The sequence below is a fragment of the Egretta garzetta genome, unplaced genomic scaffold (genome assembly GCF_000687185.1).
Source record: "Egretta garzetta isolate BGI_Z169 unplaced genomic scaffold, ASM68718v1 scaffold443, whole genome shotgun sequence".
Lineage (NCBI taxonomy): Eukaryota > Metazoa > Chordata > Aves > Pelecaniformes > Ardeidae > Egretta > Egretta garzetta.
Window position 1 is genome coordinate 103,124 of NW_009259109.1, and position 25,481 is coordinate 128,604.

The 25,481-nt window shown below is 40.1% G+C and overlaps 1 protein-coding gene across 4 annotated transcripts; it reads right to left on the reverse strand.

Moving 5' to 3' along the window:
* Positions 1-6: 6 nt before the first annotated feature.
* Positions 7-24,000, reverse strand: AGO3 (argonaute RISC catalytic component 3). Of its 4 annotated transcripts, XM_035890914.1 has the most exons (19): positions 23,830-23,912; positions 20,277-20,391; positions 19,249-19,369; positions 18,484-18,692; positions 16,993-17,129; positions 14,262-14,396; positions 11,950-12,037; positions 11,657-11,804; positions 11,229-11,348; positions 9,821-9,943; positions 9,494-9,627; positions 8,836-9,020; positions 8,397-8,556; positions 7,107-7,197; positions 6,071-6,265; positions 5,579-5,713; positions 4,835-4,936; positions 3,014-3,213; positions 7-2,395 (listed from the first exon to the last, which is right to left on the reverse strand). In XM_035890914.1, the coding sequence occupies exons 2-19, from the start codon at positions 20,303-20,305 to the stop codon at positions 2,287-2,289; spliced, it is 2,421 nt and encodes an 806-aa protein (XP_035746807.1). In that variant the 5' UTR covers positions 20,306-20,391; positions 23,830-23,912; the 3' UTR covers positions 7-2,286. The 4 variants fall into 4 exon arrangements, with proteins under 4 accessions (XP_035746807.1, XP_035746809.1, XP_035746808.1 ...); XM_035890915.1 differs by lacking the exons at positions 7-2,395; positions 20,277-20,391 and having other exon boundaries at positions 3,042-3,155; positions 23,830-24,000; XM_035890916.1 differs by lacking the exons at positions 18,484-18,692; positions 19,249-19,369; positions 20,277-20,391; positions 23,830-23,912 and adding an exon at positions 18,405-18,435.
* Positions 24,001-25,481: the final 1,481 nt, after the last annotated feature.

Below are 25,481 nucleotides of genomic sequence, written 5' to 3' on the forward strand. Positions count from 1 at the left end.
TCCCCGGGGAGCCCGAGCCACCAGCCGGCTGCCCGCCGTCACGACTAGTTCCAGTGCAATTTTAACTTTGCAAAGTTAAGTCTTTTTACATTATCTTCCTTGATATAGGGAGATAAAATATGTATATACACTAACTGTTTAGTAAAGCTCTTTGAGACAGTGTTGTGAACAGCACTACATACATTTCAGTACAATATACAAATGCACAAAATACAGTACTTTGTTTTCTGGCAGAAAAAAAAAAAATGGGGGAGATTCATGCCTGTTGTAGCAAAACGGGCTCAGATTTTAGGCTCAAAATACAGTGTATTGGCAAACAGCGGATTTCATGAGAATGACAGGAGATAAGCTACTTATACCAACCCACTGGTTTTCATGTGGAGAGCAGGTGGAGTTCCGAAGGGCTGGGATAACAGCAATGCCCATACAAACGATCTGCAGTATATATACTATGAACCAGTGCAAATAAAAACAGTCAAAAATGCAGTTCACGAGTTTACAAAGTGCAAAACTCCCCAGTCCCCTCATTGAATAAATGCTCGTCTCTGACATCTTAAATATTGTTTTACCTTTAAAGTGGAATGAAAGAGTCCCATTACTTTGTTTCACATTTCAGTGATTTAACATGTTAGAACTATCCCAGCCCTCTTTATTTGCAAAGTGAAATGAAGTTACCAATAACTTAATTTTAAAAGGAAAGTCATTATCAAAGAGGAAAAAAGCCTAAAAACTTTTATTAATTCCAGACATTTCACCGATGTCAGATAGATTTAACTAAGCATGTAAAAACTTAGATCTTAATAAAAAACCCTTTCCACTTAATTCAAATATCCTCTGCATTTCAAAGCCAAAAATAAGGCCAATTCCTTTGTTAAATCAAAATACTGCAGTGACAAGTAAAGCTTGCAGAATTCTAGAAGCATTTTTGCTATTTTTTGATTTAAAAAAGGAAAATTCAAGATTCCTTCTGACTATAAAACTTTCCTTTCAAAATTAAGGCTTTTACTTTGTCCTTTTAGAATCATGGAGGTGTCCATTCTTCCACAGTTAGTGGTACACACACTGCTTTAGTACAGCTCAATGGACACAGTTTTCCTTTAGAACGCTTATTGCACTAAAAGATAGCAAAACAAGTTGTCAGTTTTTTAAAAATAAACATGGTTACATTTCTAAAAAATAAAAGTTGATGTTGACCATATGTTCTGTAATAATTAAATTAAAGCATTATTATTACTCTAATAAATATAAAAGAAACAAAAGGAAGCTAAACTTCAAAAACACATACATATGAAATCACATTAAGGTGTGAGAGGCAGCAAGTAAACTAGCATTTTTCTTTTTTCCAAAAAGACCTTAGCTCTAAAGTTTCAGTTCTGGTGTTTACTATATGTAATCCCATAGAACGTGGGACATCTGATCTCACGTGAAGCTTCAACGTATTTGACTTGCCAGATAGAAAATAATTGAAACTTTTGGACTAGGTAAAACAGCAGCTTTAGTAAATTCACCAGGGAGCAAGAAGAGTTTGGATCACTACTGCCCGCACATGACACCACTAGCTTCTTCGCTTTGTGAAAGGGAACTATTGGAGCCGAGAACTCCAAAGCTGTGAAGAAAGACACAAAGGCAGCAGTTGGCTAAATTATGTTCAAATTATTGGGTTAGTGTGCAAAACATCTTCCCCCCCCTCAATTTTTTCTAGCTAGTGCTGTACTTTCAAATGCACTTGGATATGTTCACATTCGAATGTTTGATGGCAATATCGAGAGAGATTCCTCAACGCAGTGGGGTAAAAAAATTAGTATTTTTTGCACACTTCCCTCCCCAAACAATCATTGTGATTGTTCCTATAAAGGTGGTTTGCTTTTTTTTTTTTAAATTACACTGTTGATTTTTTTTTTTTGGTTTTTGGTTTTTTGTTTTTTTTTTTTTTTGCAAAGATAGTTGTGCTGCCGAGCAACTTGAGGTAAAGGCATAAAGAGGGTTAAAATACCAGAAATAAAAAAAAAAAAAAAAAAAAAAAAAAATGATGGCGGTGCTTCCTACAGGAGACCGCGCCAAAAAAGCAGTTGGCTGGTTTCATATTGCATAATAGTGCTGTGTTCCTCGATGAAGTAAACAATCTTCCTTGTGTCAATTTAAGGGTTAGCCTCTCGCCCCTGCACAGTGTCAACTTCAGCATGATTGGAGGCACACCCCATAAACCAACCCCACTGGAAACATACATTGTATGTGGCTTAATTTTTCAGTTCTTCCTTGCAGTGAGTATGCTCCCGTTTTATTGACTTAAGCGAAGTACATCGTGCGTAAGGTGTCTTGGTGAATTTGTACAGCCTTCGCGAGGGCCTGTGGATCTCTCCCATTGCTTTGTCCTGAAACATGGCTTCCTTCAGCGCTGCAAGAAAACGAGAAAGAGACAAGCAGGGCTGTAAATCGTATTAATTTGGATCAAAAAGCCACCTTCGCATCTCTTCAATGTTCAGGAGAGCAACATCGCAATAGAACTGGATACTGAGAAAAATCCACTTGTCTATTCACCCGGCGACCTCAAGGCTTCTGACAAATCCCCTTACCTTTTCTGCGCAGTTTGTTCATCTAAAAATAAGCCTGTTACAAATATATTGATGGCTCGAAGGTTATAAAATGCTTCTGACGTACAAAGCACAGTTAGATAAGTGGAAGGCACTTAACATTTGCTTCATTCATGACTAATTCGAAAGCAAAAAACCTAAACGCGTGGCTTGGTTCCCTCAGACCACATCAAAGTAGTAACAGAATACTTTATTAAACTAAACTTAATTCTTTTAATCTGAGCATTACTCAGTAGAATCCACCAACCCACTCTCGTCTGATACTGAGCAGCAGCTGTCAGGAATGATTTTAAGACTAGTCCCAGAGGTAACAAAAATTAACTGCAAAATGAACCGTAATTATCTATAGTCAGCTGGCTTTATGCCTGAGAACGGAGCAAAGACCAGTGGGGACAAAAACTTAAGCACACATCTGCATTTACCTGTCATGTTCTTTGTCCACAAGATGGTATCGCGCTCTGAATGCTACCAGGTGAGCATAATACGCTGGTGCAGGTATAGAAACCGATCGTGTACAGCGCACATATGTGTGGCAGAGCTGGTAAGTCAGCAGCTGAAGTTCATCTGCAGTAAAACAGTTATCATCCCACAAAACATGATAGTGTGAAGGACGGCTGGTACCCTAAGAAGAAGGGAACATCAATTCACTTATCGGGCTTTTCCATACAGTCAAGTCAGATTAAGTTCAGAAAGGGCCAGACTACTTAGTCTGAGCTCCTACCTAACAGCAGCCAAAGAAAATTCAGCCTTATGTCAGCCCTAAATGTATTTCAAGATGAATAAGAAGTCTAACATTTACACGATTATGTTACTCTAATTATTCTTCCTTGGAAAACCCCCACATACCTTCCAGATAACCCTCAACAATCAAAACCTGCTCCCAACATGACTGAACCATGATTATACCACCTCCTAACTAACTTCAATTAAAACTATTTCTCACCAAGACACGTTTCCCAGAGAAATAACTGCTGCTTTTAACTCTTTCCAATTCCTTAGCACCCTAACTTAAAGTACAAACACTAGAAACGGCTCCAGTATTTCAGAAGTTACCTGTAGAGTTCTACACAAAACCCATACACTTCCTTACTTGCATACAACGTCATCTTTCCCCCGGTTCAAGAGCTGCATTGCTCTTGGGCGTTGTGCTGAGTCAGCTATTTTACATGTCACTCGTGTCAAGGTTCCCCCCAGATACACGCTTTCACCATCAGCGCTTTAGCATTTCCTTACAGACCACTAACAAGTGCTGAATACTGAGTACAGTCCTTAGGAACTCTTAGAAGTTCTCCACTAAAGGACTGACTAGTGTTACCATGTTATAAAATAATACACCACAAAATCAAAAGTGTGATACACTAGAGTTAAATTTCACAGCGTAACTGAATTAAGTCAACAGTTTTGGGTTTTAGACAGGCTAGAAGTCTCTCTTTAAAAAAAAAAAAAAGTATAAAAAGTATCAATTGAGTTGAGACTTCTTTGTGGCTTGCTATATTAAAAACAGCGAGCTGCAACTACATCTGGCATTTCTGCTTCAACTTATATCGATACTATTTTTTTTTTCCAGGGGGCCAAAACCTGGCTTGCCCAGACCTAGCATAAAGACAGACGTAAGTGGAGAAAAGCAGGAGAAGTGTTGGACTCCTGAATAAAAAACATTGCAATGATTCAAAACCAGAAAAGAAGCCATGCCCACCCAACCTAAACAACTTACGCAACACGGTCAGACTTACATGATAAAAATTTAAAGAGGTCTTTTTTTTTTTTTCCTCCATTTTTAAGCAATATCCTGACACAATTTTTGTCATTAGGTTGACTCTCCACTGTACTGCTGGCAATACCACCACATTGCTGGGTTTAACTTCCACAGCCTGTAATTCACTAGGCCACATTTAGTCAGCAAATAATCAAACATTGCCTTCAGGCTTTCAAACTGTTTACATTTGAAAACTTGACTCAATTTCATTTCATTGTGGCTATAAATCATAAAAGTAGCAAGTTTTATTTTCAGACATAACAAAGGTACAAACCAAAATGACCTCTTTAAAATAAACTTAAAAAAGCATCACTTACCATCAACGCAGGTTTTAAAGGCGTAGCAGAGACCGCCTCTTAAGTGAACAGTACTATCAGTCCCGCAATAATGTGGTATCTCAGACAAAACTGAGCTAAATGACATTTCCCTACTACATAACTGTTTGTAAACACGAGTGTCACAGAAGGGAGAAAACCAACAATCGTACCTGTATTCCAGCATGGCTACAGAGGTAAAAATCAAACTCGTATGGATGTGTAATGTCTGTATCTACGGTTGTTCCAGCTGGAATATTGCCACTTCGTCCAACCTAGAGAAAAGGTTTTTTTAAAAAGTGCAGCCAGCAACTGTTTATACATCTCAACTGTAATTAAACATACAAGTTTCTATTCAACACATGCAAGGTTTCAGCAAATGGACTGCCTCGGTACTGTCTGGAGTGCGCCAGTCCCGCAGCCCAGGATGTTTGACAAGGACGCTGCATGGCACGCTCAGAACACTGCACCTACAGCACGTTAGAACTTTCAGTCTCAAAGCCAGAACAGCTGCACGGACATTTGTATTTAGAATTGTCAGCTTGAGTTTGGATCAACTCACTCCGAAGAACAGAGAAGTTAAGGGTTTCGTCATTTTGTATTTTCTTCTATTACAACTGCTGTAGACTTGGCCCGAGTTAGTTAGGGGAGTATCAGCTCTAGTTCACTGACAAAGACCAGCATCATTATGCAATATGACAAAGCCTGATGGGGATTTTTTTTTTTTTTCTAAACATACTGAAGGTCGATGATTTTTCAGATTGAGGCCACATTTTGCGCTTATCAATTCAACGTCTTCCCTGAACGCAAAGGCAATCAGAATGACACAGAAGCCCATGCTAATATTTTCTCCAGCAGCAAAGTGCTTAACATCAAGCTTTTCACATAGGGTTACTAGGAGAGAGGGCAATGATTACCCTTTCTGTTCTGTCAGCACAGAACAATCGTGTATGATGTCGCTTCTGCACCACAATGTAGGTTATTCCAGGCTGGTAATCCTTCTCCAAACTGATGCAGGCTTCTCTAATGGCTAGCAGTTCGTAATACAAAACCTACAAGCACAAGAACAGAATAGTTTAGGTTTTCCTTCCATTGTATTTTACACACACCACCTAACAGATGGTTTGTAGTTAACACTGAGTGCAACTTTGCCACGCAATCAGTCATCTTAGGAAGTCCTTAGAAACATATTGTTTCCCAAGTTCTAAGACCTCTCCTTCCCACACAGGAAAGAAGCTGCAACTTTTCTTACCCAACGTGCTTAAGAAATTCTCTCCTTAAAAGTCTCAATTATTTTGCGGCATCTTGGTGTAAGCGTAAGCAACTCTAACAGTACAGCTATTCAAATGTGAGAACTGGAGTTACTATGTGGTAACACAGTCCTTCAAGAAACCCACAAATGAACCAACCTGTCGGAACTGTCCTTCAGAGACCCCGTCCCTATAGAAGATGATACGCGTGGGCTTGAACCGTGTTGACTTGTAGAACTGGATGAGAAGCTCTCTCACCATAGAGGCTAGATCCTGGATGATTTCCTGCCGGGGTCGCTGGACTCTCACCGTGGCACAGTACCGGCTTGGATGAGCATCCATACTACCTACAACCTTCAGGGGAAGATTACGTGAGTAAAGGCTTCAATATCAAATAGGTACCAAAAAAAAATTAAAATAGCAAAAAAGCCAAGAAGAGCGATTTTCAAGTAAAAGATGCTTACGTTAAAACAACCACAGTAACATTTTTAACTGGAACTTGTAGCAGGTACTGGTTTAACACTTTTTGAAATGAGGTATAAAACTTGCCCTCCAAGCACCCCGAAACACATCTGTAAAATTGGAGTCTCCCTATCTGTTGACAGCATACTAATGCGTATTCTTATAATCCAGACACAGACTTTTTTTCTTTGAAGTTTTCTCACCTTTTACACAGAGAAACACTTCCGTTTGCCTTAGTTACTTTAAACAAGGACGCAGTTTCCATGACTGCGGTCAATGCCAAGTAAAATACCAAGGGGACAAAATAGGAAGGGACTGATCAAGCACCCAACCACCACCTGGATCTCCTGGACTGTACCAACACAAAAGGTAAGTAGTATCAAAAACATTCCTGCCAAACCAGGCCTTTAATAACATTTTTCTCCTTTAAAAATACAAATTTGTTATTAATTAACATCACAAAGCTGCATTATTTCCTTTAGAATATTTTTGCAGAAATCTATGAATGTGACCGCCATTTTACCTTGATCTAAAAATTAAAAAGCTAAGGGAAGTCTGAGGTATCATCAGTCTTTTCTTTTAAAGACATGAGTTTTAATAACATTGGAAATATGTACAAAGAACTGGCATAAGCCCTGGAAGATATTTGACAAAGACATAGTCCATGAGTTGCATTTGCTATTCTAACATTTACCTAGGATGAAAAAAACAATGCTGATTTAATAGAACTTACAGCAGCTATGGAAGGCTTCTTTCCATCTCCAGCAGGAGGGTGAGTGACATCGGCTCCCAAAAAGATCACTGGCTGCTGGAACACAGAAGGTCTTCAAAAAGAAAAAAGTGCTAAGTCACACTTGTAGATGAACAGTTGGCACAAGGTTATTGCTCAATACAGGGTTTTGTTTCTATTTCAGCTAAGCTGCACAGAGAAGCCTTCTTACCAGGTGTTCTGGCCAAACCTAAACAATGGAATCTTTGTGCACAAGATGTGAACTTCGAAACCACCAGAGCAGTCATTCCAAAACACACTGCCATTTAACTGTGGCATGATTCTAGTGGAGAAAAGCCATACAGGCACACCTGAACAGCACCGACGGCTTCTTACAGAAACTATCATTTCTAGATTGATTACAGTAGTGCTTGGAGGTCAGCTAAGCACCGCCGTGGCACTGCATCCGCCGTGCGACAGAGGCCTGAGCACAGTACCACACTGATTATTCTGGCTTACAGGACTGAAGCAGCGGGACGGTCTCCCAGCGCCTTCAAAATATTCTTCCACGCACCACTGTTTCACGTTTAAACTTTGATTCCAAGCTCTGAGGAAGTCTCAGGAAAGAATTCTTAAGATTTGCACTCCGAAAGCTTTTCTGGCCTGCTACCCTGCATTACGCATACTTCCACTCAAGAATAACTTTGCTCTAGTAAAGGTTACAGGCAACCAGAATTTCCAGCCTTCAGGACCAAAAGACTTGTGCTTCTCCAGAGAGATGGGAGCACACATGGGTTGGACTTGTCAAACCTTCTCACTGAAGGCATCAAAGCAATCAGAACAGACGTAGAAATAGAGCACAGAGAATAGCCACGCAAAGAACAAGCGTGAGCTGAATTACCCAGCCTATAAAAGTGAGAGAAGTAAGATGCCGCCAGTATTCTACCCTTATTAACAGCACATTGATAGGTTAACCAAGAGTTACATTCTTCTGTGATGTGTTGTGTGCTCCTAAACTTGCACAAAAATTCTGATTATATTAATATTTCAAAATCTCTAGATCTGCAGTTTCTCTTCAAATTTTTGATACTGATCAAACATTTGGAAAGAACTTTGGCTTGAGACCTAACTCACGGGCCAACCACCACTCAGAGCCAAAGCTAGAAGAAATGTAATTCTACCTCAAACACCACATACTATTAACAGAAGAATATTTCAACTTAAAACTTGGCCAAATTTAAATTTTGGGTACTAACCATCAAACTTTCACCACATCAAAACAAACCCCAAATCCGCCTCCACAAAGATTCTTACCGTTGATGAGGTACAAGGATGTTGTTGATTCCTCCTAGTTTAACATTAATCTTCAGGCACAGATTTGATAGGGTCTGTGGAGATGTTTTAATGACGTTCTTGACTTGAACACACTGCGTGGCCATTCCCAACAGCGTGTCTCCCACACGCTTCACCTCCGCTAGGAAGCAAATATTAGGATATAACTTGAGTCCATTTGCAATTATTGCTACATTTTGATCTTAGCTTAAGTCACAATAATTTAAATGTACATACTCTGAAAATAACTTCCAACTTACCTGCATGCTCAGACCTCCTTCCAATTCATTTTAACTTCAGACAAAACATTGGTTTCTCATGTCTAAAGAATGGCTCTGAAGAATTTTCTAACATATGCTGGGCAGCAAATTTCTCAGAACGACACTTGACCAAACAGGTAAAGACAGAGGCATTCCCTTACCGTACACTGGTGTTTTCCCCGGCAGGATGACAATGATGAGCTGAAGCCCCGAATAGGTGTTCTTGAGGTGTCGAAACATGGGCTCCACGCTGTCTGCACCCTGGGCGTATTTACAGAAACAGGGCTGGCCTTGGATGGGCATCCCTGCATCCTTGGAGATCTTGCGCAGCTGGTCCGTAAACCCCCTGAAGATGAAAGGGTTTTTTGGTTATTTTTTTTTAGTTTTCACAGTAGCAATAGCACACAACAACCAAAGCAGAAGGGGACAGAACTGTTACTCAAATGAAGACAGTTCCAAATAGCTTTTAAAGCTGCATTTTGAAAACATTCATTATTTGAAGGCCGCACAGCTTTGAAACACCATAGGCCAGAATGGGAAAAAAAACCCAAACCAACAACGAACAAGTTTAGACACCTTTAGTACTTCATTTAAGGTGCTAGAAGGAACTATATACAAAACAGCATGTCACAGGACTAAAACCCTACGGTGTTTTGACTGTAGCTTCCAGCCAAGTGGCACAACAGCTTGGATTCTCTCCCTAACATCTTAGGTAATTAAAACCAGGTAAAATGCTCATTAGAAGTCCTACGCTCGTGTTTTCACTAAGAGCCCTTCATTAAGAGAACAGTCCAAAGCCTGAACCATGACATGCCTTACTTCAGTATTTCTTCTCTGCATTGTCTCTGCGTTGCAAAGCAAGCTATAGCCCACATTTTGATCTCAACACCAGTGTGAAACTGCTTCCCTCGCATGTCCCATACTCCATGGCTTGGGGTTGCCACTGTTCGATTCTGTGGAAACAAAAGCAACACAGATATTCAAGCAAAAGTAAAAGCCTATGCGATTTACAGTTTCAAGATAACATAAAAGTTTACCATTCAAACTCTGATCCCTCTATTGCACAATGCAACTGAGCTGACTAAAACACCACGCGCAGGAAGTCACTCTTCGAAAGAGAAACAAAGGAAAAAGCAAAAACCTCACCCGTCCTCCATACTGCAGCATTGGAGCTGGGAGCACGCGCCCCGTCACATGGGCCATCTCATCCCGGACTTTGAATTGGAACTCTTGAACAAATGGATCTGCGTCATAATTTGCACTTCTCACCTAGAAGAAGAGTTTTTCTGTATTACAGAAGTATCTAATTATAATTCATATAATATATATAATAAAAAAAAGACTAACAGGAATGCTGCAGAAGCATTCTACAACAATTCCCCTTGTCATTGAAAATCATTGAAAAAGGCTCAGATTTAAATGCTCAACTCTATCAACCTATTCCCAGTGAAAACAATTTATACCGTGAGGTATATTGGCTGAGATTTTTTTGTTCCCTTAGTTACTCTAGTGCTCATTTGTAGTATGCTTATTTAAGAGCATTTTATTTACTCACAGGATTGATCAAAAAGCATTCTCCTTTAGACACAAGCACACCCAAGATTAAACACATTAATTCCTTTTATTATTGCATATTCCTGTTTTCTGTATTTTCCAGACCAGCCTTATTTTAATTTAAACATTTTGGCTAACTTGTCAGCTCAAAAAGTAAACAGTTTCCAATAACAGCTATCTCTTTATAAGAGTATTCAACTAAAAATATTGAAGTTTTATAGTATTTCAAGTCAGAAAAAACACTGATGTTTACAGTGTCTGGATTCAGCACCAAGAAGATACTGGAGTTATCAGATGAAAAAGCAGTCAAACATCTCAACTACAAGACTGAGGTTCAGGAGACCTAAAATCATTCTTCTACCCTGTACAGATTCCTTGTATGCCTCTGGATGAATCGAGTTGTTCCAGTTTGTTTTCAGTGCCTATTAAACGAAGTAGTGTTAGAGTGCTGCTTCCATCTTCAAGCTACTAACAAAAAAAATTGGGAAATTATCAAGACCCAAGCCTTCAGAGTCCAGCTCATGATTTTAGAAGTATTTAGTACCGCTACAAATATAAGTATCCTACAATAATAAAAAAAAGTATGGTGTTCAAAATATCAACAGGAATCAAGGAAAAGAGAAGTACCTAGAACAAAATCTTACTTTCATGAATTTGGGTACTAAAACCCAAGTCCATTCCACAAATTTGTTTAAAAACCCCGAGAGCCCAATACAGCAAACCACTGAACTGTTAGTCCTCAGTAGTTCCAATATCTACTTGGATGTGATCGTAAAGATTAGAACACAAGAGCCCATACTGCGGAGTGCTGGACTCACGCTATTATTGCAAGCCATTTTAAATAAATCCTGTTAAAAAAAGGAGTTAAAATCTATTAAGGGGCTAGAAGGAAGGAATGAAAAGACTAGGCTGGTCATATAAGAAGTGTTTGCATTAATGTGGCCTCGTCCAGCATCATTTAGCAAGTAGCATCACACCAAACTGAAAGTGAAGAACTAACCAATCTGCTTATTTCCTCTTGCCTATCTGGAGCAGATCTCGCTGTGGCCTTTATCATCGTCGATGTCTGATTGTCCGTTAGCTTCTTGATACACCGCTGGCCAGCTACAATGTTACATACCTTAAAGGAAGATCAGAAGTGTCAACACACAATAGGAGCACTTAGATCCCAACATACCCTATGTACACCTGCTAGGCTATCGCTACAAAACACCCCCCAATGCATTCAAGCAACTGGATGCTTCTCACAGTTCTAAACTTTAAAGCACTTTTAAAAATGTAGATAGCCTTTAATGAAATAAAAAAAAAAAAAACCCAAACATGTAACTATGCCAGCATGCTTGTACTGCAGGTGCACTACTTCGTAATGTTTAGCAAAATGGTACAGTCTACCAACAGCAAGCTGATTTATCCAAACAAGTTCATTACTTCTAAAGGCAGGTAGGTGTGTTTCTGTTCTTGTCCCACTTGTAGGCAAGGAAGATGAGGGTATTTCAGCTGGAGGTTGTATTTCTCTCTGAAATACTGTGCTACTGTTCTCTCCACAGTCTGGCCATTTTCTAACTGTAAGGGAAAGCTGAAAAGACATACATTTTAATGAAATGTACAGACATCTTAGTTGGCAAATATCAACATCCCCAGAACTAATGAAATATTAGGTCCTGTTACATATTCAGCGTTAATATATCACACATTTTATGCTCTGAGAAAAAGCATCTTACGTCTGATGACTTGCAGGCCTTCTTGTTACGTTACAAACACGGTATTTCCTTCTCATCGTTCCACAGTGAGTCACTTCTACCTTTAGACCTGCACACAAAAGTACCAAAAACCCCAATATCACAACCACACAAAAAGCTGCACAGGAGACACAAGGTTTCATATAACAGAACATGTCCTAATCCAACAGCTTTGATGGTCAGCATCAAACAGCGCAACATAAGAAATTATTCTTCTCTAAACATTTTGCTTTCATTATAACTTGATTTCTGACCAATCAGATATTATCCTCAAAACCAAATCATGTGTAGTATTTAATGCGCAATGTCATCTGAATTTCTTGTAGCAGTTTCATGTAAAAGGCATATGATTCATCTCAGATACAGACGGCTGTTCTCACCATTTTCTTTCATTCTCAGTGCTGTATACCTCTTAAACTAGCAGTTCCGATATAACTGAAATTAAAAGGGCAAAACCAGATTTCTACCTTTACCGTTCATTCCCTCCCCAGCTTTGTGTCCACATTCAGTCTGCAGTTCTCTTTAATTTCACTGACCAAGGTTAACTTTAGATTTTGAGCAGCTGAAGATCTCGTCTAAAAGCACCCAGCCTACAGGCCAGAGGCTCACCAGACTCGACTCTCTTATCCACAGTAATAACGACAGCAACAACGGCAGCTTCAAGAGTCTACTATCTGTGTGTGCACTGCCTGTACTGCACAGAGACAGCAGACTCAACATCTGCTGGAAGCACTGAGCTTATCACACGAGTGACGCGTAGCATCGACACGCTGTTATGTCTTTCCCCAGCCCCACAGAAGAGAAGGCACTTGAAGACAGAGCCTTGTTACCCAAAAGATTCAACTTACTAGTAGAGGCTTTTGAGAAAGCAGCTAGATGGCTTGTCCTGTTGAGACTCATGTGGATTGTGGACCACAGCCTGAATACCCCACATCAAACCAGATCCCTGAGCACCCAATAACAGACACTGTGTTTAGTTTACTAGGGACGCAGACATCCCCAATCAACTGTACTTCACTGATTCCTGACAACACTAAGGGCAATATTAACATCAGTACTACTTAGAGGACAGCATAATCAAAAGTAATGCTATATCAGGGCAGTGGTAGTTTAAGAGAAAATACCGAAAAGAAACCATGAAGCACTGTGGCCAAGCAGAAGAGGGTTGTGAACACTGAGGTATCTCGAACCCATTCACTGCTTTGTCATTAATCTGCTGTGACACCGCAGAAGGCACTACCCTCCCACAGAGCTGCTCGCAGACTGCCAGTTCTTTAATGTAGGGTTTGTTTCACTATACGTGATCGCATCTTGGCTGGAGTTCCCAGATACTGCAGTAGTAAAAACAAATATTGACAGCAAAGGTAACCTTTCAATATTTTCTGACTACGGTGACAAAGTGGCTGAGGCATCCAAGATCAAGCAGAGACAGCGTCTCATTCTCCAGCTACCCGTCTTCCAGAATGAAGACAGACAGGGAGATGTAAAAAGGAGGCATGTTAGAACTACTACAAAATAATTACTTTAAGTGGTTTTTTTTTTTCCCCACTAATGACTATTCTGTGAACACATCAGTTTATGACTATAGTTCAAATTTACTTTTCTGCTGCCCAGTATTTCAAGTGAGTCTAATTTTGCATCAAGTCACACAAGTGTTTAAGAGCAGAGCTTTGAAGAGCTGAGCTCCTTCAAGGCTTCTCTCTCTGCAAATTACACTGGAATAAAAGCATATGGGAAAATGCAAAGCAAAGTAGCATATATGGAGTGAAACTACTCAAACCAGCAGCTTATGCAATTCCTTTGGAATGGAATTTGGCCTTCAGCTGCAAGTCAGCAAGTGGTACTTGTTTTTCCATAAGGCAATCAGTTATTAGTCACTGCCACAGCATACTTTCAAAGAATCAATGATGTTAGCCCTCAAATCAATTTTCACTTTGCCTCAGCATTTAAACAGCGGGAGACCTACAGCACAATACCACTATGGCCTCAGTGACCCGCGCCTGGAAAAGGTTAGCCATCCCGCAAGGCAACAGCCGCTTACCTCTAGCCAGGCAATAAACAACACACTCTTGCTTGCCCTCTTTAAGCCACTGGGAACATACCTCATTTTTCATTTTTGTAGAGCAGCATTATTTCATTCAGGACTAGAACTACAAACAGGGCATCCTGCAAGTCTCTTGGCAGTTCCAGGGCCCTTCTGATGCATGCTAACCAGGAGGTTTCCAGTTAAAACAAGTCCCTTAGAATTAGCTTGATTGCGTTACCTGGGACAGAAGAGATTCATTTCTACTCACCCTTTATCTCTTTGGTGAATTTAACCCGATGAGAATCAGTCAGAGGTCTTGGTTGTTCATCAATATTATGAATGTCAAGAACTTCACACATAAACTGAATTACAGGTTGTGCTTTGTAGAAGGCAGTGGCAGAAACTAAAAAGAGCAAAATATTTCGTGTAAAAAACCCCAAGTCAGAATGTTGTGAAGCAGTATATGAATGAATGCTTTTTAAAATTTCACATAACCACCAAGCAAATGTTGCGCAGCACACATTTTTGAAAACAGATTAGCAAGCCTTGCAACAACTAAGTATACAGAGCCAGCGTAGGGCCGAGAGTGATACATCAGCCACCAGCACAGTCATCCTGCAACTACTTTGCACTTCAGGGTTTTAAAAGGGTTTTTCCCCAGATAAGGTTTATTTCTAGAGAGCTGTAATGTCCCACAGCGACATTCTCTTTTGACTCTGTATAGAGCTGGAAGCAGAGAGTATTAACATCACTGCACTGAAGACTTTTTAACATGACAAGCTAAAATGATTCAATATGCAGTATAATTTTGTCAATGATATGATCTGCTCGGTTACAGAAACAGTATTTGGTAGGAACGCGAGCGCTATTTTGACTGTACACAAATTATGTTAGGGCAGTGGTGAGCGCAACCCTTGATCTACTAAAATCTCTTACCCTCCCTGCATACTGATGGCACAATCCCATTAAGTGACAATATACTGTTTTTAAGGAGGACAGTTGACTCATTCCATGGAAGGAAGACCATAAACAATCTGCGTAAGCAACCGAAACAATACCTTTTAGTAAGAACGGTGAGGTAGCACTAGATACAGCTCAAACACAAGCAAACTACTTCACACATTTACTACTTTAAATGGCAACCACAGAAGATAAATACTTGACAAGCATTTTATTCGTTTTCCAGATCTCCTGTACCAAACCCACTGCCTCTCTGTGCTCATGCAATGAAACATTCTTCAGACATGCGTCACTTTAGCAGGCTGCCAACTTGACATGACGCACTCCGGCCAACACCTCCGGATGTCGATTACTGAATGAACACAAATAGCTCACACCCCCAGCGACTGGCAGCGCGCCGTGTGTCTCCCACAGCAACACAAGCGACACGGAGGGAAACGGATTTTGCAGAGAGCCTCGTACAAGTTAAACAGCTAAAACAAAATCAAGCGATGGGATTTGAACCTGACCTTCACAGCCTCAAACTGCAACATAAAGCGATTGACCCGTAAACCACAGCTTACAAAGTTCTGCAGTTTCTCATTCACAGAAAGGAATGAAAAATATTCACTGCAAGAGTAACTACTACGCTTTCAAATGCTGATAAGCAGAACTTGCTTCACAGGAAGTAATAGCGCAGTACCTCATAAATCGGTGTAAATTAATACTCTGGTCCTACCTGAATTATAGTTACCTCGGTACCTAGCACGTAGATACCACTATCGGTCATTTCTCAGACTCCTAAGATTTTTACGTTCATTTTTCAGACAATAGCTACACCATGGCTGCTGTTCGAAAGGTAATTTTACAGGAACAAACCCATCTGAAGTCACATCAAGTATCATCCACAATTTAGGTAAACCAGAACACATGGACTTGCAAATTTTCATCATGAAAGCTCAGTATCATCTGCAACACCTTATTATGCTCCAAGACAGACACTAAGCACAACCTGCCTTAGAGTGCTTAACCTAATGCAAAAAAGAGAGACTGTTTACCTTGGTTTTATGAAGCATTTCAAACAGACAGCGAGAACAGAATGTGAATTACAGAAAACTTCAGGCAGCACCTGCATCTCAAACACTGACATTTTTCAATAGCGGTTTAACAACTAAATAGAGCGCCTACAGCACCAAGGAGGCTGACACATGCACCAGTTGATCTCAGATGCATTCATCGGGGACTTTATTAAGTGGTGCAAAGCAGATCTGATTTTGCATAAGAAAGCCCATCTCCATTAGCCCTATTCACAGAAGTGTTTGTGATACATCTTGCAGGGTTTCCTTGGGAGTACTGAACAACACCTCCTGTGGACAGCTGCACGGAGACACAGCTTAAGTAATTTGCCTCTATTTCTGTGGATATACCCATACCAAAATTAAGCAGGAAAACAAGCTATGCTAGGCTTTTCCTTCCTAGATAGGATTTTTTTTTTTTAATATGGCAGGTAAATTTCTGCCGAAATACTGGCATATTGGCAAATCCGGAAGAAAAGACTAGGATTGCTAGGTAGCCTTTGCCATATAGGTCTGGTCTGAACTGGCTGAACAGGAAGCTGATGTATGCATACACACGTTATTACAATCTCACTCTACTATTATCATTAAAGCTTCTGCAGGAGGCTGACTTCACAATTAACGTGTTTCATGAGGATATTACAAGAGACAACTGCTGAATCTTCAAATTGAGCAACAAGAGACAAGTATTTTTCAGGTGAAAAGCCCTTGTCTCTAAAGCAATTAAAGTTTGAAAGTTTTCTTAGATATAAATTCTAGCAAAATACCCCAAGCCACTTCAACTCTTTATTATTTTCAATATGAATTAAGAAATCAGCGTAGAAGATGGCTTCTGGTTACTAAATCCCTCTGCACAGATGGCACCAAAACGTGGCACCAGAAACTCAAGCACATGACACTAAAATGACTGAATGGCAAGGTCATTTTTATTCTTAGAGGCATGTTCATTACTACCTTTATTCTTAACCCCGAATCCCAACTTACCATCAATATTGAGCATCATCTTCCACATGGCAGGCCGAACAGACTGATGGAATCCAAACCAGACCTCCCTGCCTCCACCCAAGGGATGATCATAGCCTTCTGGAGCTGAGAAAAATGAGCGGCCCACAGGGGTATACCTAGTGAAAAAGATGACCACGTTTATGCTGTTGTTTTCCAAATATAAAATATTGCTTTCCAAATAAAAACTCTACAGTAAAGATTATAACACACAGCATTATTGGGTTTTTTTTGATTTTGTGCACCAGGAATCTGTGCTTAGAACTAAGTTTAAACAATACACCCTGAACACTTCTGTTCTCATCGCAGTGTTTTTAAATTTAGACAAAACATTTGCTGGTTTTAGCAACGCACCACCACTTTCAGTTTTACAACAAACCAAGAACTAAGTTAACTTACCCTTTATGATCTTCTACTTCAAGAAAGTATATTCTCCATCACAGCAGATTCTGTACAACAGCACTGTATGTACTGGACTGACCCTCAAAGATAATTTTGCATGTTTTACTAGGGAACATTTGACTACAGTGTACACTGAGAGGAGGAGTAACTATGGCGGAAACAAACTGGAGAAACATTAGCTTCTCTCCGAGGTAGAAAACAGCCCTTCACAAACCTCCACGCCTCCTCACATTTGTAGTGGACAGACGTTAGCATGGAGGTTACCATCTTGCACGTTTCCTCGGGATCTGGGGTAGGTAAGGAACACTGGACTCCATAGAACAAGTCTTTTTTTTTTTTTATTTTTCTCCCTTTCTTTTTTTTTTTTTTGAGTCGGTTACACCCAATGAAAAACACCAGTGCAAAGCCATCCTACTGCCTAAACCCAGCAATCAAACTTTAAAAAGTAACTTTCATTGACCAAATAAAGCAAAATTAACTTGGCCTTCTCTAACGTTTCAGGGTTCTGGGATAAAGAGTAACAGGCTTTGTTAGGAGATTATACTTTCCTGAAGTGGAAGACGAGAAGAGGTAAGTTAACTTTGTTCTTTATTTGTTAGATACCTGCTAACAGGTTATCTAGCCTCAACCGTGTATTTAAAATGTGAGAAGCATGCATCATTGATGGGTATATTGGCATCATAGATGGGCATATCAACGAATTAAAAAGACTCATGCTTTTAGACAGTCGCCGCCACCAAGTACATGACACTTGGCTCAACTGAAGCAGGAGGCATGAAAGCAGAGCTACAGCATACTGCGATCTCTCAGTATTTCAATTAAGGCCTATTATAAGTGTCTCCTGTTTCTTGATCTTTTCAAACAAATGCATCACCTGCTCTGGAGTTTAAATGTCTACAGAAACACACACTTCTACATAATTAGCTTCAGTCTCCCCAGTTCAGCTAACCAGCTGTGCTGCATAAGGGGAATGATCATTTTTTTCTTTTCACCTGTGAAGAAACAGGGATGAACGTCTCCCAAAGGGGATACTTCAGGTAAAGACAGACTGGAGGAAGACAGTGAACCTACTTCATAGAGGGGAGGTGTCGTAGCACCACATCGACAGCATGAACAGGGTTAGTGCTGATAGGTTTGTCTAGTTCCAGAGGCTCAGGCAAGGTTCTTCCTGTCAAAACTTCATGCAGCAAGTGCCAGCTCACCCGAGAAACAAACTTTATTGACACTTTGAAGGGACGATCTTTTCCACCTTCCCCTGGTAATGTCACATCCAAATCCACCTGGGTGGGGGAGGAGAAGGAAACAAAAAAAAAAAAAAAAGCAGCTGTTTAATCTCAAGTTTGGTAGCCTTGAGTTTTCACTCCTTCCCATAACTAGGCCAGAGACTCAAAAACTCAGATATTTAGGACACAGCACATTCGGTAAAAGTACGCTATCAAATGCACAGATAAAGAGAACTGGGTCCTCACCAAGCAGAAGGCGATCATGTAACTTTGTCGTCTTGAATCAGAAAATCCTTCGTTCCAGAGAAACTGTGGTTTGACTTTCTAATAGTATGTCGTTACAGGATAATTTATTACTGTCTGTAAAACTGAGTATTTAATAGATTTTGTTGTAGAACGATGCTACTAAGTTCTAGGGTAGGTTCTGAACGCAACAATTACATTTACATACATTGGCACTTGCAGGAAATAAATTAGGAGGATTCAATTTCAATACAGGGTACTGTAAGGTACTTCCAGTTTTTCTCAACTCAGGATTTTAGAAGTTGGGCTTGTTTCTTTTTCCTTCCTCATAAGTTGTTACAAATACAATTCTTTTTTCCAGTTATCTTACCCCAGTAGTGGCCACAGGAAGCGGATTGGCTGTATAGAGGCTTCTTTTCCCATCATAAACCGGTCTACGGTCCCCAAATATTGTCACTTTAAAATGCTGCACCATGGAGTCCACCACCTCCCTAGAAAAGTTGATGTTTACATTGAAGATGTTTTCAAAGACGTATCAGACTGGAACTGGCTCCCACACCCCCTGTGTTTTGCTGAAGCAGTTTCAACAAACGTATTACTCAAGTGAATTACAGAACACCCACTGATATTCCAAAAAGGTGCTTCACATGCTTCAACTAAAATAACAGATAAACACTGAAGAATAAAATCCGAATCAACGCAAATGCTCAAATAGGGGAAAATATTGTTTCTGAGATAATTTCAGAAAGTCCCCGAAATGACGGAGGCCTTTGTAGAACCTCTGTTATACAAAGCAAGGACACATTGTGGAAGGAACCCACAAGCTAGGCTTATGAAAAACTACTACCAACTCGCAACTGAAAGCTAGGCTGTAGCAAACTGTACTGTCTACCTAGAAGCATTCATCTGCTCTTTAATTAACAAGTTTTGAATTCTGCCTACCTTGTATATCAAAATGAGGTACCTGAACAAAAAAGTCCTAGCTCCAAGTCTTTAATAATCAGAGTTTTTACATCAAAATCAAGTAAAAGCCTTTGATTGAATCTGAACGCCATTATAGATTCTCCTAACTTTCTTTATTAGGAGTTGATGGCAATAAAGAAAATAGCAACCTGATATGAGCACTGAAATTACACTTGAAAAAACACCATAAAATGTTCATCTTATATAAAAAAAAGGCTTCTTGATACAAGTAGTAGATCTGTCGGGTCCAAACAGACTTTTGCAGTACCTCTAACTGAAACTGCCTTCAGGATTTGAATTCGTTGGGGATTCTTTGTGTTTCGGTGGCACGATGACTGTATCTTACTTGATCCACCCTAACTGCCTTATTCTATAGAAATTAAACCCTTTGCTTAAGCATGTGCAAACTGGCATTCTTGCAAAGCAGCAGCTTACCAGTGTACCATTTCCTGAGCAGGCAACATGAACCTGAAGTACTTCAGGAAGACAGTAAATACCCACGTCCTCTTCAAGCAAAATTAGTGGCAGTACTTTCACCTCTCAGCTGGGACTTGGGGAAGGGGAAGAGAAATTCTCCATTTCACAGTTCTTTATGCTACTGAACTCTCAGAATCCATATTCCTTCACTGGCTAAAAGCATGTGAATACCCGTAAGCAGCTTCAGAATAACTACTTAGTACCTAATTCTGCTCCTGCACAAGTCCCTCTTATCCAAAACCCCCATTCTGCACCGGTACACTGCTCCCTTGGGACACTACGCCCAGGGATAAGCGTGCAACCCCCCCCCCCATTTCTGTAAGTGCCAGTTTATTGTCACATGTGACGACAGCAGAGGGATGAAAGTTAGTGATGAGGAGTAGGAGCAGGAAGGAGAAGGCAAGAGGCTCTGTAAAAGGAACCTGACAGTTCTGAGCTGTAGCTCTGTTGCTGATCTCACACCTACAGCACGCTTCAAAGCATCGCTTAGCTCCTGCTTTCCAGTTTACAACACAGCGGAAACAGCGGTAAAGAACATTGCTGTAAAGGAAAGTGAAAAGGCAACAGAAGACACTCTAGATTTTAAAGCCTCCCTAGAGCTAAAAGCTCATAAAGGTGCAGGTGGATTTAAAAAACCCAGCAAGCACACAGGAACTAAACCCCCTATTTATTCCAGACACAAGCATGCAGACGGGATGTTAGTGAGAAATTATTTCAGAATAGCTGAGTCTATGTAAATCCACTGACTTCTTAGGAATAACTGTCACTGCATGCTAGAGAAAGGGAAAAATACATTTCTAAGGAAAATTCCTCAGAGCAGGTATTTCAGTATCCTGATTTCAATTTAGCCTAATGAAAGCCATTCCTCTCTGTGCAACCCACAGCACACTACCCAAAGTCATTTATTCAGCAGATATACACTCTCTTTTATTGGGCTCATCTACACAAGCTCTTGCAGTTTTTAACTAACATCTGCCGCATCTTTACGCACATGAAAGTTGGTAAACTAGTAGTATTTTTAAACAACCAACTTCACAGTTCCCTACTTTGAAAAAACCCAACATGCACGCAAGATTTACCCTCAGCTTTCAGATTTTAAGCTACAGCTTATATTGGGATTCATAATTTACATACTGTGTTTGCTGTCAAATTTGAAAACAAAATTAGTCTTTCCTTTGAAAATATTTGACTATTAAAGCAACTCTTGAGGTTTGCTGCCCGTGTTCAATTAGTCCTTTCAGTTTGCCTTGACAAACACCAGATGACTGCTTCCACCACAAGTAAGGAGAAGCAAGAGAGCGGCTTTACTGGAAGAGCAGGAAGCTGATGAGCGTCTGGACAGAGGCACACGTGCATCTGAACTACACCTGTACTACAACAACTAGATTTACGAATGACAGACCTCCAAAAGCACTTAAAATTAACTCCAGTCTATAAAAAGCACTTCTGGGCAACAACCAACCCTCACACAACCTAGCAAAGCTGAAAAGCAATGGTTTGCTACTCAATCTGATGTTTGCAAAAGGTATGAAAAGTTCTATCAGCTGCAGACACGCTCTTTGGGAAATCATGGTTATTTACATAAGCAAAAATATTGCTCATTTCACACGGTTACTTTAGGAACTCAAACCAAATACTTTTGCCTCCCTTCCACCTGAACTGAGAACTTCAGAAGACAGTATTTATCTGAGGCATGACCAACTAAACCAAGCTGTGACCAGTATCAGTTTGGGCTTTGCAAGCAAGCTTGAAATTACCCTACAAACAGGGCCACAAAAGGGATTTTTTTTCTTCCTTGTAAATTTTAAATAAAACTTAGTTGCTATTTCAAAAGAACTTACTTCAAATGCACTATTTTCAAACATCTGTAGTTTCTCCCACTGTTATGGAAACAGCTAACTACACAGACTCATAGCCTGCAATTGCTGGCACAACCAGAGTTCTCACAGCTTTGAACCCCTTCGTCTATTTTAATCAAGCATTGCCATACAACAGACAAAAAAAGTGGGTTCAGTCAACAGATTTCAAGTGAAATGACATTTATCTTCATTACAAGATCACACTAGAAAAGAATCAGACATACAAAACAAAGTCAGTTCAGAGCATTTATATTCTCCCTCTATCCCTACAAGCATGGCTTCGCAAGCATTCTTCTAACAATACGGTAGGAAGTTAACCTTTCAGAACAGTTAAGATATTAAATATTAATTCACACAGAACTATTATAGCCCAATTTTAGCAATTTATTAGTTGCCTTTTAATTATTACTTAAGATAGGTATTTATATAGCCTTCATAACTGCAGGGTGCAACTAGCAGGGGAAAAAAATCACCAGCCAGGATCAGGCGCTAGCAATAGGTTGTTGTTAAAATGCAAAAAAACCAGTCGCAGATGAAAGAGGAAAAAATTGCTTTTCAGCTACCCTGAACTTTAACTGATGAAACAGATTTCACAAGAGACTAACAAGTAACTCCTCCTAAAAAATTATTCAATGCAGAGAAGAAATACAGGAAATATGAAATGTTGTAATCTTTAAAAAGCAAAAACGATTATAGCTCCAATGCCAGGTTTTCAACTAACTGCTCCTTCTGAGAAGGCTACTCTGGCTCCCAAAATTTATGAGGTTTAGGACAAAATAACAAAGACCATATATAAAAAGCTGTAGTAGCAATCTGTTAAGGCTGAAGAATACAGCACTCCATACGTACAGTTTGTTGGATCACTAAATGAACAGGGATACAGAATATGAAAATACACTCTCCGCTGAACCAGCAGTCTCAAAATAAAGTAGCCTAGCAAGGGATTTAACCGACCCTAATACACAGCAGATAGGAAAATAAGATGAGATACAATGTCCTATACAAAATGCTTAACAACAGAGAAAGGCCACAGGTGGAGCTCAAACCAAGCCTGACCATTTCAAGTATACTAAGCTGATTGCATGAAATATCTATTAACAAGGGGAAAACCAGTTTGTTTGCAGTGCTTTCATATCACTGCTCCTAATGGCAGCTTTCCAGCTGAAGGCTGTCTCCTCCTGTACCTGCAGTGATGGCTTTTAGTCACTGGCTTCTGATCACAGTATCCAAGTCAATGAAGCTGGGGAACCTTCCAGATTAACCAACGCTGCAATGTATCTCAGTATCAACTGAGGACAAAAAACACCCATAGGAGCAGATTCCTGCTAACTCAAATGATTCAACAGCCAGTATTGCAAACAAAAAAGGTAACTTCCTACAGCTATACCATATTTACGCCGCCCTAAAGAATAGGGGTTGCTGCCAAACGGCTCAAAGTACCATGACCACTAATGGCTGGCCCAAACTGAAGAGAACCTGGAAAAGGCTCTGTATCTGTCTCACAGATCTTGGCGAGAACTTGCACACAGGTCTCCATAGCATAACGCTCAGATTTTAAGCTACATAGTGACTGTATTTACTTCAGTAGGTCCCTCTGTTGCTTAAAAATTTCAGCATCAGTATAATTTACAAGACAAATTTAACTTTCTTACCTGTTCACCCTCCGAGGACACTTATCTGGTTTGATATCCACCTCATAGAGGTAGACATCAATCTTTGGGATTTCAACTTGGAAGCAGTTGGCCAGCAGTTTAATGGGTTTGCCCATGGTGCCATAGCCAGGACGTCTGGGCACCATGAGTAGGGGCTGTGCCCCGACGGGTCCTGCGAAAGAAGAAAATATCACAGATCAGAAGATAAGCACAACTGACAAGCTGCATTGCAAAGGTACTACCCTGGTTACATTTCAGCCATTTCAAAATACATAAGGCTCCTTGCATCTGCAGGTACACATACTCGTCCCCCATTGAGACTTACTAACGTACTCCCCTTTTTCATTCTTAAGCAATTCCCTGAACCAACTCACAGGATGACTGGGCAGGCACCAGGGCCAGCACACGGGAAGAAGGGAAAATCAGCTGTATCAAAGAGCACACATCAAACAGCATGTGAACCTATTAAGTTCCAAATGAACACTTGCCCATTCTTCCTCCAAGAGCCTCCACCCACACCAAGACTGTTTTCCTACTGATGAGTTTCAGCTTCTGTGATTAGCATGAATAAAATCAGATTTCCTGAACAAAAAAGAAAGCGTGCTTTTCCTCGTAACACTTTACTATCGTGGAAAGCCTTGACTGCCATTAAAACACAGAAAGTTTTACCAGTGTTTTCTGGACAACCTAGTACTAGCAAAGTTGCTGCAGAATACAGAAATATGGAAGCAGTTCTGGACAGATGCATGTGGTTTGTGATAAACCCTTAACTTCATTGCCATGATTAGCTTAGTCTGGGAAGACAGATTATTCTTGAACTTTGCTGGCTGAGAATGGATGAGGAGTAAAACCATTACCTCCTGTCTAACCGCACTGATAAAGCCGACTGGCCAGAAGAGGAAAGACTCAGATTAAGAGAGAGGATCATAAACCACTTGATTACTTATACATGAGAAGAACACCCAGAGCTGCTCAGAGAAACCACCAAAATCTGCAGTAAGAGATGGGTATTTTGGAAGTCAGCTAAAACCTCCTGTCTAGTGGTACACGTTACATTCTCATCTGGTTTATCTATTTAATTTACTTTGCATCATTTAGATGAGAATCCTCAGCTCAAGATCTGGGTTACTCATGCCTTACAAAACCAAACACAGTAGTAAATACAGTCTGCTTTCAGGAATTTCTACTGGTATTTCCACTATAAAATACCTCTTTCCAGACAAGAAATGACAACAAAACAAACACCCTTTGTAGCCTGAGTTTTAAAAGAGTTACTTGTCATACAAATGTCATGATTTACAGAGCATTTGATGAAGTTAGTTAGAAGTTCTCCCCTCTACTCCTACTCAGTGACGCAGATAGCAATTCCAGCCCACTCATTTTCATAGAGGAGTTAAAATGTCAAGTGCTGGTAAAAATGTCTTATTTGCCTTTTGATTAATCTCCCCCATTCCTGGAAAAAAATTGCATTATCTTGAAGGAAACCGTGTACTGAGAATAGGTGGAAAACATCAAAGCTAAGTTCCGCTGTAACATTTGTCTGGCTCTACCCAACAACCTACCAAAAAATTCTGAGTGGGCTTGGCTCCGAGCCACGAGATAAAACAAAAACATAAAACACGAAGCATCATTTAAACACCCTCACAGACTAT